The following is a 17,380-nucleotide window of genomic DNA, read 5'->3' as shown; positions in this document are numbered from 1 at the left end:
CCCCGGACGCCGTGCCGCAGCGCTGCGCACCCACCCGCACCGGCGCAACCCGCTCCCGCACCCCAGGCCCGCACGGCCCGGGAGAAGGACGGCGCTGCGGCCGCGGGCACCACGCGTCCTCCTTCCCCCGGGGACTCCTCCTGGCGCCCCCGCGCTGCTCCCGCTCCCCGGCGCCTCGGGCCCGCCCCGCCCCGCCTCCCTCCCCCCCCCCGGCAGCAGCCCCGGAGCCCCCGCCGCCCGGCCAGGTGCTCGGGGCGGCGCCCGGAAGCGCCGCTTCCCGTGGCGCCCCGCGCCGCCGCCGCAGCCTCCCGCTTCCACCCCGCGCCCCGCCCCGCCCGGCCCCGCCGCCATTTCCCCTTGGCCGCCCCGCCCCCCGCCCCGGTGAGTGCGCGCGGAGCCCGGCGACCCCCGGGAAGGAGGGCGGGGGGGGGAGGGGGCGATGGCGGCGGCGGCAGGAGCGGGCCCGGCGCCCCCCATGGCGCCCCCCATGGCGCCCCCCACGGCGCCCCACGGCCGGGTCTCTGGCAGCCCATCCCCGGGAGCCCGAGGGCGCGGGGCGCGTCGCGGCTGGCCCCCGCTGCCGGCGGCTCCTCAGGCACCGCTCCCCGGCCGGCCCCGCCTGTGGGGCGGGCTGCGGGGGCAGGAGCACCGCTCTCCCGCGTCTCTCCCTGCCGGGGGAAGCTGCCGAGCCGCCCGGCGTGGCGGGGCCGTGCCCGTCCTGCCTCCGCGCTGCTTGCGGCGGGGCGAGCCCAGCATCCCGAGGCGGGGCAGCTGTGCCTGCGCGGAGCCGGGACAGCTCCTTCCTTCCTGCGGCAGTGGTGGTTTTTGTGTTTTTGTTTTTTTTTTTCTCTAGCCCTGCTAGAGGGCTCGGTAGGATCGGTGAATGGAAAGCTGGACGTGAGGCAGCAATACGTACTTGCAGCCCAGAAAACCAGCCGTGCCCCGGGCTGCATCCAAAGCAGTGGGGCCAGCAGGTCGAGGGAGGTGGTGCTGCCCCTCTGCTCTCGTGAGACCCCCCTGGAATGCTGTGTCCGGTTTTGGAGTCCCCAGCACAAGGACACGGAGCTGTTGGAGCAAGTCCGGAGAAGGGCCGCCAAGATGATCAGAGGGCTGGAGCAGCTCTGCTATGAGGACAGGCTGAGAGAGTTGGGGCTGTTCAGCCTGGAGAAGAGAAAGCTCCAGGGAGACCTTATAGCGGCCTTCCAGCACTTAAAGGGGGTTTATAAGAAAGACAGAGAAGGACTTTTTACCAGGTCCTGTAGTGACAGGACAAGGGACAATGGTTTTAAACTGAAAGAGGGTAGGTTTAGATTAGATATAAGGAAGAATTTTTTTCTGATGACAGTGATGAGACACTGGAAGGTGTTGCCCTGGATGGGCAGCAGTTGTTGATGTCCCATCAGTGGAAGTGTTCAGGGACAGGTTGATTTGGTCTTTGAGCAACCTGGTCTAGTGGGAGGAATCCCTGCCCATGGCAGGTGCTTTGTAGTAGGTGATCTTTGAAGGGGCAATCCAAACAATTGTGTGGTTCTGCATTTGTAATAAGTAATTAAACACTGCAGAACAGCATGTTGTGTAAATGAAGATGCATTCTGTGAATAGTACATATGTGAATTTAACTTTGTTAAATGCAGTGTGAGTGGGCTGAGAGGTTGATACAATGGATTTAGGTCTGCGGTTCAAAACTTGCAGTTCAGGCTTGGTTGCGTTTGTGTGGCTGGCATTTGGTAATGTTAGTTGTAGATCTCAATGCCTGCAGCATTTCAGATGTTGCTACCAACTGGGGACTAATCTGCAGTCTTTTTTAATCATTCCTTTGCCTAATGTTGCCTAGTGGAGAGGTGTAGCTTCCTGCAGCCAGGAATATCCATCCTCTCAGGAAGGTGGTGATAAGGATATAAGGATTCCCTCCTGCATGCCTAAGGTAACTGTAGGTTACTGCTGCAGTACAGGCTGTTACAGGAACTCCTGATGAAATGCTCTGCCCAGGAGTTGGTGGAGCAGTGAGGATGTCCTGCATCCTGCTGCAGAGCTTAGTACTGCCTGCAAATACCAGAACGGTAGTTTAATGATAAGTGATCTGTGTAGGTAAAAGCATCTTAATAAATGAAAGCATTTACTTTTTGTAGTACAGCTGTCATTTTTAGTTAAAAACGGAAGCATCACTATGCTCAAACTCCTCATGTGTTGGCTTCACGAACTTGCTTGGACATGCATGGAGTCGGTTTGAGTTGGCAAGCTGAGACCTAGCAGGCAGGCTGCAGTGCTAGAGGGCTTGATGCTGGCTCTTTGTCAGGATACTTGACTCAGCTTCTCAGGCAGGCTTTTACTGCTGCCTGCTGCTCTGTGCTATTCTGGGGGATGGAATGCTGGCGCAAACTTAAAGGCAAGTATGTCTGCACATACTGTTGTGTTACACCTACTGTTACGTGATTTTTTCCTTAACTTTCAGAAGGATTTGGCAGCTAAACCGTTTGTAAATTAGCTTTTTATTTTTACACCATGAAATGCAAGTTACCACAGCGGCTCGTTGGTCTAGGGGTATGATTCTCGCTTAGGGTGCGAGAGGTCCCGGGTTCAAATCCCGGACGAGCCCAGATTTTTTTGCACCCTGATTTAAGTTTGCAGATGATACCAAGTTGAGTGGGGAAGTAGACACTCCAGAAGGGAGAGCCACCCTGCTGGAAGACCTGGACAGGCTGGAAGAGTGGGCTGACAAGAACCTTATGAAGTTCATTGTGGACAGGTGTAAGGTCTTGCCCCTGGGAAAACATAAGCCAGGAGTGCAGGCAGCACAGACCACACCAGGAATATTATGTTCAGTTTTGGTTCCTGCTCTGCAAAAAGGATGCAGACAGGCTGGAGGGGGGTCCAGAGAAGGGCCACAGGGATGATCGGAGGACTGGAGGACCTGGCATTTGAGGAAAGGCTGAGAAAACTGGGTTTGTTCAGCCTGGAGAAACCAACTTTAAATGTCTGTGCTTGGATGAAGGAATTCTTTTTATTTCACGTAAACCACAAAGTTTGACAGCTTTGCAGAAATGAAAGCAGACTCTTACAATTTTAATTCTTGGTGTAATTGCATGACGTCAACAAAAAGGCCTAACAATTTTCCCTCTTTTCTGTAAACTTAGTTTTGCTAAACCTGGCCATTCAGGATACAGTATGGAGCACCTGACGGAGGCTGAGATGTGGGCCATTGCCACTGTGTGGCAAGCAGCACTGGATGCCTGGTACTGCCTCATAATTTAGCATAAAATTGTTCCTAAGGCCTGGAACCTCAAGCAGGTGCCCTCACTTCATGTTCCTAAAACCTCCTCTGCCTGCGGGGAGGAGTCTGCTCTGGGTTTTTCTGTTTCTTTGGAAGCTGCTGTCACCCTCATTGCTAATTGAGTCATCCTTGTCCGCTGAACCTGGTTACATATTCCTTCTTTCCTCACAGCGATCTACAGTTTTGCTTGACCTCACTCTTTCTTAAACCGTTTCCCTCTGTTTTCTGTTCACTGTATTCTGGTGTAGCCCTTGCTTTGTGCTGTTGAACTGATGTCAGCATCCCTTCACTGCAGCAGCTGCCTCCTCTGTAGGCCCTGCTAAAGCTTTAGTCTGGTAACTGTACAGCTGTGTAGACACTGGGTGTATGATGTATAAGCCAGCTTGAAAGGAAAGCTTTCCTTAACACACCCCACTTCCTGCATTTAACTGGTTGGATTCTGCACTTGAAATGCTGTACATCCTCCTCCCATCATGCTCTGGCTGGAAGGTCACTGGGAAGTCTTAATTGTGGTATTTTTTCCAAATGTTTCAAGGAACTGTTAAAGGATACAAATTTCTGATCCTGACCGTTCTCTCTGTCCCCTTTGCATGTTGCCATGAAGTCTCTTAAGGTTGATTTAATTTTTTTAATAATTTGCAGGTCGTGCTACAGAGGACAAGTCTGCCACAGGTTCTCTGTGTGGGTGGATTCCTGCATTTGTGACGATCTGTTGTCTGACCACTGGTTTTAAACACATTTTTTAGTATCAACTCGGCTGAGGGATTTGAGCTTATGTGAGCAATGGCTCCCAGTAGAGCTCTTTGGAGTTTGCTGAGGTTTGAGAGAGTATTAGAAGCCTGCTGTGGGCTTTCCTTTTTCTTCTGCTTGGAGCAAATAGTAAGCATCTGAAAGCAGAGCTGTTCCCAGCATACTCTGATATCCCACCAGATAAGTCAAAAGAAGCTGCTCTGGGCCTGTGAGCTTTTGAGATTGTGTTACTGGCTGACTGTTTTGGTTTTCTCTCTTCTTGAACACAGGAACATGCCTAAGAAAGGAGGGAAGCATGCTGAAACAGGAAAAGAGGTGCAGTGTAAACGAGCAAAGGTGGAAGCAGCTTGTTCTCCGTCAGTCATGAGTTTTGAGAGCCCAGACAGCCTCTTTGGAAGTTTAATCTCTCCCATCGATCAAGATAAGTTTTTCAGGGAGTACTGGGAGCAAAAGCCACTGCTTGTTCGGAGAAATGATCCCCTCCTGGCTTCTTACTACCAGTCCCTCTTCCAGTTGTCAGATTTGAAGGAACTGTGCAGCCAGGGTCTATACTATGGTCGAGATATAAATATCTGCAGATGTGTGAATGGCAAAAAGAAAGTTTTAAATAAAGAAGGCAAAGTGAATTACATGCAGCTGAAGAAGGATTTTGACCAGAAAAAGGCAACAATACAGTTTCATCAGCCTCAGAGATTTAAGGTTGGATTATTTTATTGAATGTAATTAATGCATGTTTTATAATGTGGCGTACTTTTCTTGAGTCATACTAGACATAGCTTCATCTCTGTCCCTAGTAAATCCAGAGGTAGCAGCTGACATCAATGACCTGCTGAAATTTACACATGAATGGTATTAAGTAAAACATGGTTTATACTTTTGCACTTCCCATCATGTTTCAGTGTTCTGCAGTCAGAAGAAAATCTAATTCATGCTATAATATTAGGCATTCCTTTTAAAAATTTGCTTTGTCGCATAAAAGTTTAGGAAAACCTAAATGTGCAAAATTGAAGGTTATGTATCTGTGTCTGCTTAATGATCCCTTCTGCCCCACTGTTTCCTTGTGGGGCTTTTGTACTGCTTCCTTTAGTGGAGGGTGAAGTGAGAAATCATGTAAAATATTTCCAGGACACTCTAGCTTTCTTGTCAATGGATTGGCTTGAATTTCACCCCAGAAGTGGTGTACTATATTTTAGCTGAGTGTCCTTCTCTTTTTGTTCGCTTTGATTTTGCAATCATCATGTATTGAGAATAAGGTAATAGTGTCCACGCTGTTGTGTAGAGGACTCAGATGCTTAAAGGCAATTGGGTTTAGGGTAGTCCTTTTTTTTGTTCCATGGTGTCACCACAATTATGAAATGGTCCATAAGAAGCCAAATACACAGTTGAGTCACAGGTATAGTGTTGCTGGCTGGTCTCAGTTGGAGTGTAGCTGTAGTGACCAGTGGGCTGGGGCATCTGCAGGCTGAGTTGAAATGTTGTGTGGCTGAGGGTGAAATCTAGAGCTTGAGCTGGATCTACATAAATTCTGGTTGAAGTTGCACTTGTGGGGCTCTGGTAATTGGCATCTGATATAACAGCCATCCCTAGAGTGCATAATGTGTCACATGTTAGATGTGGATGAATATGTTTGTTCTTGAATATGCCCAAACAATTAGGAGTCGCTGGAAAAAGATCTCTAACTTTGTATGCTCTCTTTGATGCTAGCCTGTATAATGCAAGTCCTGCATATGTTTATTGTCTTAAGATGTTTTGCTGTTAGTGGGATGATGGGTGGTTTATTTTCCTCTGCTTAGTCCTGTTTGTCTGTTTTGGCAACCTAAAAATGGCACAGAGAAGAGATCAAATGTCAGTGCTATGTCGGGGCACCAGGCTTCTTGGCTTACTGGTGACCTTCACAGCAGATCTCCTTTGCATCTGCAGTGCTTGCTTTCAGCAGGAACACTCACAGAGAGCATCTGCCTTCCCAGCCTCTGTCTCCCTGTGAGAGATGCAATGCTTCACTAGCAGAATATCCCAAGCAATGGGGAGGGTGTGGGCTGGGTGGCAGCCTGGCTTTTCTGAGCTCTTCAGTAGTAACAACATAATTTCTTTTTAAAGGAGGAGCTATGGAAGATTCAGGAGAAGCTGGAGTGCTACTTTGGGTCTCTGGTTGGGTCGAATGTTTACATTACTCCCCAGGGGTCACAAGGCCTTCCCCCTCACTACGATGATGTTGAGGTAGGACAGCACAACTTTATCTGTGAATCTGTGCGTGAGACTTTGCTAGTGGCAGTGGATGCCTGTATGTGCACTTTCCTCTCCCACCTCTCTCATAAAATAACTTAGAGAACAATGTTTCTACTACTGAAAACTTACAGTAATCCATTGCAAGTGTTCTTTGTAGTGATTTTTCCCATATCATTTTACTGAAAAGGTACTAATAGTTATTTCTAATGGTAATATAATGTAAACTGTGCTTTCGAAATCTGGTATTTTCATTAGATGAAAAGAGAATTTGTTTTTCCAGCTGCAGAAGCTTTCTAGCACCATTTTTTTTTTTTAAATTTTCGCTTCATTCTGAACCCCAAGAACCTGGAAGTCCTTTTTCCTTTACTCTAAGTACTCGCTCCTCCAGCTGGACAGCCAAAGCAGACCAGTTGTGCTGGTTCCTGTTTGCTAGTCCTACTGTTTTAAGGAGTTGCTGGTATGATGAAGGTCCTGTGGTCCAAATGCATTTTACATTAGCTTCTAAAAGAAACATTCAAATAGACACTGCATTACAAAAAAAATTTGGTATATTCCACTTAAACCAAACAAAAAAAACCCCTTACATATGTTGTTTCCTTTTAATTTTTTTATTTCCATTAAATATACCTGGAGTTTCATTTTCTTTATGCTTGTTGTTCAGCAGCCCCACAACCTGCATGTTCTGGTGTAAGTCATCATGTCCCAGCTCACAGCATTGCCTAGATGTTTCTGATGCTCTCCTTATCTGAATAGGGATAAGGCTTCCCTCACCTGATATTTTGACTATCTGTGTGGCAGAGATTACTTTCAAGTTAGTTGTCTAGCACCTGTTTGAGTGGCTGAGAGAAACGGGTTTCCAAATGCCTGCCTTAGGAGAAAACAGGTCACACTTATTAACTCTTCTCTCTGTCGTCTCTAAGGAGAGTCTAAAAAAACAGTTGAAATGTAAATGTTGGCATTGTAGACATCTAAAAAATAATGTGAGAGGAATGCTGTTTGCCATGCTGGGGAGTACTTGAGAGCAGGAAAGGTGAAACCTGTTTCTTGTTGGCAGAAAAGCAACCTACCTTGCTTCTGTTAGCTTTCTATCCTTGATTTCTGGCATGGTTCCACAGACTTTCCAAGCAAGAAGATGATTTAAAATTTCTGATCAGTTGGATGTGTGAGGGGCAGCAAGACCTCCTTATGCCTTTGGATTTATGGTCTTTTTCAGGTGTTTATCCTTCAACTAGAAGGTGAGAAACACTGGCGACTCTATAAACCAACAGTGCATTTAGCTCGGGAATATAATGTTGAATCCGAAGATAAGATTGGAAATCCCACACATGAATTCATATTAAAGGTATTATAATTGAACTGTTTTACCTTATCTGGGCTATGGCTGCCAGAAAAGTAGTCATGTTTAAAATGGTCCTCTTCTTGAAGACAGTGTTCTTCTTTCTGAATGATCATGGTTGTGAAATTGAGGGGAGGGTTGGCACTGTATTATTTTTTTTCTTCTTCTTCCAAACATGAAAATCAAATCTTTGGGTGGTTTTGGTTATTTGGAATAAAAAAAGGCATTTCATGAAGATTAACAAATGCTGTCCCTTTGACAGCAGGGCATGTGGTACTTGTCCTGTCCTGTTTTACAAGCTTGTGTTTTCAAAGTGTGTTATTTATCCAGCAGGCAGGGCTGCTCTGTGTTGGAAGCATCTTTAGTTCTTCTGACTTGCGGCCTGTCCTAGGGCCTTTTTCTGCAAGGTCTCTGCTCTTCCCAGTGCTCTTCTACCTACCTTTGAGTATAGGTAGTGTACAGATAGTATCAGACATTGGATATGGTACCAACATCACTAGCTGTGTAATTTGACAGATGGTAATATTCAGTTGTCTAGTCAATTACTGTTCCCCGTTTAATTTCTGGAATATTTTGGACATGAGTGGAGTGAAAATACTGGCCTCTGAAAAGGGCTTAAATGTGATCTAAGTGTTTAATATATTTTTTTTTTCCTTCTGTTTGATGTTTGTCATTTCCCATGACCCATTTCTTCTGGGTGGACTGTCAGATTTTGGTATCTGTTTGGAGCTGTCTCTGACAGGGATGCTGTCAGTTGACTCTTACTTCCTCCCTAGACATGTTTCTAGGATATTTCCTGTCTCCTTTTTTTGCATTTCTGTTTGCCATCCTTTAGATGTTTAGGCAGTTTGGAATAAATAAACCAGCTAAAAACTATATTGGCAGTTTGTGAAACACAGCAAATTAAGAGAATTCAAAATACTCTTAGTTGGTTAGTATAGTCCCTGCACTGGTAAGGCAGTTTATTCATGTCAGAGAGAGGCTTGCTTCAGAACAAGTAATTTGTACGGTGCTGCTCTAGGATGCTTTGCAGCTTGTTATAAATGAATGAAGAGACTTGATCTTGTCAAGCCTCATAATTTGAGGAAACCTTTTGATTTAGTGAAAAATCAAGTACTATTCACTTGAAATATATCTGTGCTAGACAGTGAATAGGCTTTTAGAAATAGGTCATGTGACCAAATTTAAGGAATTAAAATTAAAATGGTATCAAATTTCATCATTGTTGCTTTATGAATTTTCTCTTTGACTGTGCTATCCAACTATATAGATGTTTATAGGAGAAGCCGTAAGTAAACTGATCTTTCCTTCTTGGAGGGAATTTTGTGTGCTTTTCACTTCTCTCTTATCTTTCCTAATGTAAATTCTTACCAATGTAGAGATTTAATTTAGATAGGTGTGAAAAAAGATAGGTAGGAGGAAGGTTGTACTTGTTTTTAAAGTGTTTTAATTGAAAATTTCAAACAGTATTGTAACAGTTTACCATCTCTGTAGAATATTTGGCTTTTCTTGTGGAATACTGGCCATTTCTTTTGACATGATCTGACCAAATTCACATTGCACTGTGCTCCCCTGCTAGCCCAGTCTATTGTCAGCAGGTTCATCTTAGCTGCTGCTTTGTTCCCTTTATGCGTCTGAGTTGGAGTGTACATGTTCTGTAATAAGCTGCCTCATCTTTTCAGACAGATGTATAGTAAATACTGACAGTAAGTTGGAAAGTTTAGGGTATCTGACTTCTGGCTTAGGGTGCTTTATTTTATGTTATTAAAGTGTACAGTGGAGAATCTCTGTTTTGTGAATTTAAAAGATAATATATTGTCAGTCTGTCCGCTCAGAGAGTATTTCCTCTATTTTTGACTACAGTGAGGTTGGACCAGGTGCCCTAAATATATCAATTTTCTTTCATGTTCTTGCAGCCGGGTGACTTACTGTACTTCCCAAGAGGAACTATTCACCAAGCTGACACTCCTCTTGGGATCTCCTATTCTACACACGTGACCATCAGTACCTACCAAAACAAGTAATTACTCTTATTTTTTAAATATGGCTTCTCTGAAAATAGCTTTCATCTGCCAGATGATGTATGTGACTAGTACAGGCCTGAACCTGGTATTTCAAAGAAGTGATGTCTTGTTTCTTAAATAAACACCTTGTAATGAGCTCTTCTTAACCTATTTTCTGTGCTCCTTCTATTTAGCCCTTGTGTGGTTTGTTTTTCTGTGAGTAACAGAGGAATAGGGCATGTCATCTTTTCCCCAGAGATGTGGTGACGTGGAACGTAGGTAGGTACCCCACTATTATGTATGTGCCCTGCTGGTTAGCAGAATCTAAGCTAGCGTTCAGGTAGCAGTAATTGAAGTTTTGAGGTTTGGAGGAAGGAAGGCAGCAAGACCGTTGTTGTTTGAAGCAGCCTGTTTACCAGGTTTTCATGCAGCAAGCTTGATTGCTTTTTAATTGGTTATTTTATTATTTGCCAGCTGTAGACTTCAATGTGGAAGGTAATGTTAAAACTGCAGACTCACTGTTGTGTTTAAAAGATCTCTCACCAGTGCCTGAAGTTGCTGTTCATTTCATAACCCCGATAAAGAGTCACATATTACTCCTTTCATTGTGTTTTCTCCTTCATTTGATAGTCGCCCACACCTGTTCTGACAGATTTGTGGCAAATTCTTCCTTCACAAATATTTCCTACTTATCTGTCTCTTTCATCTCCTACCCTGTGCAAGGAAGTCAGATTTCCTTCAACTCACATCTGATCCTTGTGCCCACTGAAGCATTGTCATCACACAGGGAAATGCTGCAGCCACCTGATCAGCCTCTCAGATGCGGGGTTTGGAGTCACTGGCCTGAATTAGGAATTGGGAAGGATTTGTGTTAGCCATAAAATGGGGCAGAACAAGTTTGAGCATATTCTAGATGTTTATAAGATGGATCTCTACCTACCACCTGTACCATTCTCGAAGCCCAAGATGCCAACACTGTTGGTAATGCTTTATGTGGCCAGTCCTCCCAAGTTGGAGAGAGGATGAAGATGAAGCTGCTCAAAAGTGTGAGTCTTCATAAAAGTTGGGTTCAGCTTATTTTAGTTTACACGTGTTCCATCATTTTATTCAAAAGGAAAAAAAAAAAAAAAAAAAAAAGAAGGCCATTTTCTGGAAGCAGAGACTGCTGTTGCAAAGAGCGTTTAGCTTCATATGCAGGAGGCAATATTAGTGCTGAGCAGCTTTGGCAACTTAGATGGCACATTCAGAATGATCAGCAGTGAGTGGCCTCCACAGAAACATTCTGCTCCTTCTCCCTTTCCCTGCCTTTTTGTCCCACCACTTCCTGGGGTTGTCCTGGCACTTCTCTTGCCCCTTGTTAAGTGAACTGAACAGACAGAAGAAGGACACTACCAATAAGTGGGTGCTTGGCTTGTTGATAGAAGCAAGTCTCTGGAGTGAAGGTTTACAGACCAGTGTGCAGGAATTCTGAATGCACAGAACAGGGTCTGTCCAGCTTGATCCATACAGAGTTATTTGTCAAGTCCTACTGAGGAAACAAGAATTTGGTTCCTTGCAACAAGGTTGCTGGAGACTGACAGGCTTGTGTGGAATCAATGCAGTTTCTCCCGAACAGCCTAAGCCAAATGCCAGTCCAGTGAGTTACTTGAGAAATGGTGTTGCTTGGGAGTGTGTTCCCTGGGTTCTTGTGACAGAATTAGGAGAGAAAAAAGGAAAAGCTTGAAGACTGCTGTTCTTCTAATGGTAGAAAGTGGAATAATCATCCATTAAGGTTATTGGAAAGGAAGTGTAAGAGCCTGCCTCCACACCTGCTTTCAGCAAACATAGGTACGATCAGGAACAAACCCGATGCAGGCTGGTAATGTAATTTGGCTTGTAGACTAAAGTGTGGTGCGGAAAATTGAAAGGTCTAGGAAGTGGCACATGCAGAAGGAACTGGGAGGGGAGGAAGTGCTGGTGGAAGGGACACTTTCAGGGATTTTTAGGCACCAAGACAAAAGGGACTCCACTGTGTGCTGGATGGTTCCTCTGAGCTAGATTCCAATAGGCAGAGAAGTGTGTGTGTGAGTTCATTTTGAGCATGACAGTTTGGGAAAGCAATGAGTAGCTGAAGATAGTTGCTGGCAGATGGAGATTTGGGGCAAGAAAAGGGAAGCACTAAGAAGTTTAAGATGTCTAATTCTATTACGGGCCAAAGTCCTTCCTTCCCAGTGTAGCAGATAGTGGAGCACTTGAGTGGAGATGATAAAAAGGAATGTAAATGAATGTAAATGAGACTGTAACAAGTCATGCTTTTTTTTTCTTTTTTTTTTTTTTTAATAAATACTATAGCAGTATCTAGAGATCAATGCTGAAAACAGGGGGTGCTGAGGGAGAGCAAGAGCAGAGGATGAAGTGTACATTGGAGGACAGGTCCCTACTCTGCTGCCTGCCCTAGCTGGATGAGAGTCTTCTGGCAGCCTTGGATGCTGGGCATTTGCCCTGCTTGTTTGCCCATTAAATCAGCCTCTGAGGATGGGGCCACACGTGGACAGAACGGCATTTTGTGTGAGAGGCATGCCTGTTCCCAATGAGATTGACTCTAAACTAGGCAAGAAGGTGCAGAGAGTAGTCCTTCCTCCCCTTCTCTACGTTATTCTTACAGTTGGGAAACAGAAGCAGAGAGAACAAAAGCCTTTTTTTCTTCAGTATGTAGGCTAAGTAAGAATGGGGATGTCACACAATCAAGACATCTACAAGGTGCTTGTTTGGTATCGTTAAAATCCCTGTAGAGATATATAGGGGTCTTGTTCCTGAGGTCGTAGTAAGTTTGTAGCAAAGCTAAAAACTGATGGCCATGTTGGATTTGAGAACCCTGGGTACATTTTCTCCTTCAATATAAGTGTTTCAAAAGCATGTTAACTGACACAACTCCACACACTTCATTGTGTGTGATGAAGCTGTATGTGTGTGTGGTTGGATAATAGCAGCCCTGTTAGGAATTTCTTCCTTCACTGAGGTCAGCTTTAAGCTGAATCCACTACTGAAGCACTACTGAATCAGAACAGACTGGACCCTTCTCAAACCAGTTCCTTCTCTCTGTACAAGTACCACTGACTGAAACTAGTGAGGACTCACATACTGCTGAGTGAGCTGTTGCATGAGACTACACAGGGGTGATGGAAGAAAGCAAATTTGGAATTGGAGCACTACATTTCCAGCCCTTGACATCAGTTAAGAAGTCTGTTTTATTTCAGTGCAACTATTTTAGTAATTTATTTTTTTTATTTCCTGTCCTTCAGCTCCTGGGGAGATTTCTTACTGGATGCAATTCCCGGCCTAGTGTTTGATACAGCAAAAGAAGATGTGGCGCTGCGGACTAGCGTACCAAGGCAACTGCTGATGGTAAGTAGGTTCAACTAAGGGAATAGTGCATCCAGCTGAAACTTTCAGCACTGTGGCAAGCATGTTCATCTGCTCTGAAAGCTCAGTGCAATGGCTCTATCTTGTCTCGCAGCACAACTGTTTTGAAGACTTCAGGATGACTCTTCCGAGGTTTGCTCCATCTGAAACATTGCACGGTTCATTGCACTGCCCTTCTTTCATAAGCCATACAAGGACACTGTGGTGTTTCCCTTCTAGAAGCAATGGTATTTGCTTTGGAGCTGTCAGACAGAAGTTTGTGTCAGGCCAAGCTTTTGAATCTTTTAAAGTTAGCAACACTGTAAATTGTTTTGTGAACTCTTTATGGTAGTCCAGTTGTGTTGCTGATCAGCTCATCAGTGTGCAGAAGATACAAGTCTCTCAACTACACTTGCAAGTCCTTTAGCATTGTAGGTAGCACCAGAGGGAGCATCAGCTGTGGTGCTTGAAAAGCTCCTGGGGAATGTGTAAAAGAATCAAAGCTTGTTGTTTTGGAAGTAAACATTGTTACCCTTGGCAAAGAAAAGAGGTGTGTCCAGATTTTCACTGCATTACTGCACCTCTTTCCATTAGGCTAGTCCATTTAGTTTGAATCCATGTGTGAGCAACTCTGTCAATATTTAGCAGGTGGATATAGCTGAATCAACAAAAAAACTGAGTAGCCTTTTGAGGAGGCTTGCAGACCGTCTGGAAAACACCAGAGAACTAAGATCATCTGACATGAAGAAGGATTTCATTATGAATCGGTTGCCACCTTTCTTGGGATGTGACTCTGATCCTTTGACTCCAGGTAAATTTTGAAGTTACCACCCATTCCCTTGGCTGATGTGATGGTAGAGCTGTTACTAACTCTGGCTTTTATGGTTTTGGTATTTTATGGTAGGCAAAGATTATAGTCCACTACCAGCTTCATCTTGTGCTAGGCTCTACATGTGCATCTGCACACCTCGGTTAATTCCTTGTGTCTAGTGGAAGAGATGACATATCTCTCTCAGAGTGAAATAAAGGTTATCCTAGACTGAAATTGGCAGCTTTAATAACCTACTATGTGCTGAGAATGCTTAACTGGCATAATTTGTCCTTCTGCTCTAGCTTGCTATTACAGCTACTTGTAGACATAAAGATGAAAGAATAATAAAGTCTCCGTCTACTTCCTCTCCCCAGGTTTGAGAACATGTGGGTGTTGAAACAGAGGTTAACAAAAAATTGAGCCATAATAGAGTGGGTAGTGCACAGAGGGCTCTGTTTCCACTGTTTGTCTCGTTTCCTTCCTTTCTAATGGAGAATTTCTTTTTCTTAGGTGGGAAATTGCCAAAAATAGATAGCAAAATCAGACTGCAGTTTAGAGATTATGCTGTCGTCACAGTGGAACCAGATCAAGAGAATTCTGTAAGTATAATGAAGCCACTCTCCATGTGCTTGGGATGGGAGTGCAAGGGTATGCCAGTTGTTGCTCTGTTGTACTGGCCTAAAAGGGTCATGCAGTTTTACTTTGTTGGATCCTCTGTTCCGTTAGGGTTTGATAGGAGATCATGGCATTGTTGTCAAGCAGTAATATGGCACGCTCTTGCCTTCCAGTGAAGAGCTACAGAACTGTATTTATTCTGTGATTCTGCATGGTAGGTGCATGGCTCTTACCTGAGGTTAGATGGGATAGATGATGATTACAGATGCTAAATGGCCTCTATAGCTCTCGATACTGGATTTTTACTTATTCCTGGTATTTAAGTGCATGAATAAGTTACAAAAATAGGTTCCCTCAAGAAAACCTTCCCTTGGTTGCAGCTGCTGCTCAGTGTGGTTGCATTTAGCCTTCACCTTATCTTTGTACCTAATTGGGTGCCAGTGGCACTACTCAGCTGGTCCACAAAATAGGTGCTGGCATCTTGGATTACACTGTCTTCAGACTACTTATTACCTATGAAGGTTTATTAGTGTGAAATTGTAGAAGTGCTTTGTTGCCTTAATTAAAAAAGGGGAGGAGGAGGATCAGACTACCTTGTGCAGTTTTTATTTTGCATGAGTAAAATGTTTCCCTGCAAGAAAAATGTACCATAATTTTTTTTACTTTTCTCCTGCTTTGTTTGTGTCCATTGCTGTGAGGTTTTGGAAACTTTTTTGCAATTTTTTTGCTATCTTGCCTTCTGATGTCATACAGATAAACCCTGATTGACAGCAGACATGCAGGAAAGACCCACATCCACAAATCTGGTGTGAGATCTAACCACAGAGCTCTGAATTGGTTTGCACAACTTTCATCAAGGAGTGATAACAGGCCCATGATTTTTTTTTAAGAGCCAGATCAATCGGTATCAGGGTAGAATTTATTGATGCACACTCTTTCATTAAGGCCTTGTGGGAGGTGCATCTTAAATGGCACATTTTCTGTGCAGCATCAGTCTCCTGAGTCTAGTAGAGGCAGTGTTAAGGCAGAAGATTATAGGTTGAATAAACTTTCAAAGACGTTTTGGAGACTCCCTTATTTCTGTAGTAGAGGGTGGTTGGATCATTCAGTTAGGAAGGTGACTTGATTTCGTGGATGTGACAGTAGACTCCAGAATTAGGGAGCTAACATAGCTACTTTGCTGAGATGAATTTGAGGGTGTGGATCACATGTAACAACTGTTTTCTTGTTGTCTTTTAGGATGAAATTCGCAGAGAGATGGTTTATGTGTATCATTCTTTAAAGAACAGGAGAGAATCTCACATGATGGGGACAGATGATACTGGTAGTGAGGAAGGCACATCACAGGTTTGCTCCCATTTACACACAAACACACAACAAAAAGCTACATTGCCATGTTGGGTTTTGCTGCGTTAAGTTTGAGATGGTAGCAGGGTTGTGGTGTTGCTTCTCAGCACCATTTCTGCCTTGCCCTAAGCATGCAGATGAGCTGAGGCTGCAACACAGAGGCAGTTAGTAGTAGAACTAAGTAATGTAACCTCATGCTTAATTAATTGTTTGAGATGTTAACAAGGTTTCTTGCACATCTGATGTCCTAGCAAAGTACTGGAGTGGCTAGATGTGTCTTTTAGCACATCCCACCCTAAGGCTGCTGGATATGCTGGCACACGGCCAGCACTGCACCTCATAGCCACATTTATGCCTCTTTGAACCTGTTAGATTCTGTATCCACTGGAACCTACTACAAGATCAAGGCATTCATTTAGGGTGGGGTGGGTCAGCATTGGGAATAAAGAGCTCTTTTACTTAAGTGTAAGGAGGGAACTTTTTATAGTGTTAATGAGGCTGCAGATGGTTCTTCTCCATTCTTACTCAGGGTACATACAACCTGCTTTTGCTCAAGTCATAAATACTCTTGAAGAGTGGCTCTGAGCATTCACAGTAACTTTGTGCTCATAAGATGCTCTCTCAGGTCTGTCGCATACAGCAGTTGAATACAGGCCTGCACAGCTACATTGTAGAGGCAAAGCAGAACACAGCCTGCTTCTGTCTCAGTAATTACAGCAAGGCTTTTTGCCTGGCAGTTACGTACCTTCTAAGGTAAATCTCATTGGTGCACTACAGCAGAATATGGGTAGCTGAGGCTGTATGCTGATACCTGTACAATATGTGCAAATCCCAGAACACACCTTCCTGTAAAGTCTCCAGCCATAGTAGTGGAGATCCTTGGTGGTTCTTGTCAAACTCTGCCCAAAGACTGCATGTGCCAGGTAAAAATAAATTTGTATGACCTTCTAAAAAAAAACCCATAATGGGCAGGGTTAGGCAGGAGTGTAAATCTAAAGTTACTTCATTTTTCAGTGTGGACATCACATGAGGCAGCCACACACCTTAAGCCTTCCCTATGTCATAGGATGTGCTAGACCACTTAAGAGAGGTCAGCTATTTTTCTGTTAAGAAAAGCAGCAGGATGATACTGTATCTTTTGGAGACCACTCTCAGAAAAACCAGAGTGGTGTGGGAAAGGAGGACATACCTGCTGATCAGTACACACCCTATTGTGTCATAAGGGACACTGCACTTTGCCAAAGGATTTTTAGTGTTTTGTTTGTTTTTTTTCCCCCCCCCAGCAGACACATGGACTGCGGTTTCCTTTGTCATACTTGGATGCACTGAAGCAGATTTGGAGTAGCAGCACTATTAATGTTAAAGAGCTTAACCTTCCCTCAGATGAAGAGAAAGAAAACCTTGCCTTGTCACTGTGGAGTGAATGTCTAATTGAAGTTATTTGATGCTTTTGTGAATGAGCTGCTCCTGGAAGTAGTATTTCTGGCCATCAAGAAGCTCTAAGCCTTTCTCTTATTAAATTTTTTATCTATCCAGCCTTTGGTTTGTATTGCTATCTAACAAAGCATTGCAATATATGTACTTTGCTACTTTCTGGTACCAAAACTTACTCATCATTTTGGGAGAACGGGGATTGGGAA

The 17,380-nt window shown here is 44.3% G+C and overlaps 1 protein-coding gene and 1 non-coding gene across 5 annotated transcripts; both read left to right on the top strand.

Annotated features, from left to right (window-relative positions):
- The first annotated feature begins 260 nt into the window (after positions 1–260).
- RIOX2 (ribosomal oxygenase 2) lies at positions 261–17,275 on the top strand. 4 transcript variants are annotated; one of them, XM_051608931.1, is made up of 10 exons: positions 261–381; positions 4,291–4,720; positions 6,119–6,238; positions 7,461–7,589; positions 9,500–9,603; positions 12,868–12,970; positions 13,613–13,778; positions 14,289–14,377; positions 15,633–15,740; positions 17,024–17,275. In XM_051608931.1, exons 2-10 carry the CDS (start codon positions 4,295–4,297, stop codon positions 17,183–17,185), a joined length of 1,407 nt encoding a protein of 468 aa, XP_051464891.1. In that variant the 5' UTR covers positions 261–381; positions 4,291–4,294; the 3' UTR covers positions 17,186–17,275. The 4 variants fall into 4 exon arrangements, with proteins under 4 accessions (XP_051464891.1, XP_051464890.1, XP_051464888.1 ...); XM_051608930.1 differs by lacking the exon at positions 261–381 and adding an exon at positions 731–2,386; XM_051608928.1 differs by lacking the exon at positions 261–381 and adding an exon at positions 2,605–3,233.
- TRNAP-AGG (transfer RNA proline (anticodon AGG)) lies at positions 2,525–2,596 on the top strand. Its single transcript has one exon. It is a non-coding gene; the product is annotated as a tRNA-Pro (tRNA).
- Positions 17,276–17,380: the final 105 nt, after the last annotated feature.

The sequence above is a fragment of the Apus apus genome, chromosome 1, assembly GCF_020740795.1.
Source record: "Apus apus isolate bApuApu2 chromosome 1, bApuApu2.pri.cur, whole genome shotgun sequence".
Lineage (NCBI taxonomy): Eukaryota > Metazoa > Chordata > Aves > Apodiformes > Apodidae > Apus > Apus apus.
Note: the sequence above shows the minus strand (reverse complement) of the source record. Positions and strands in the feature narration are given on the sequence as shown.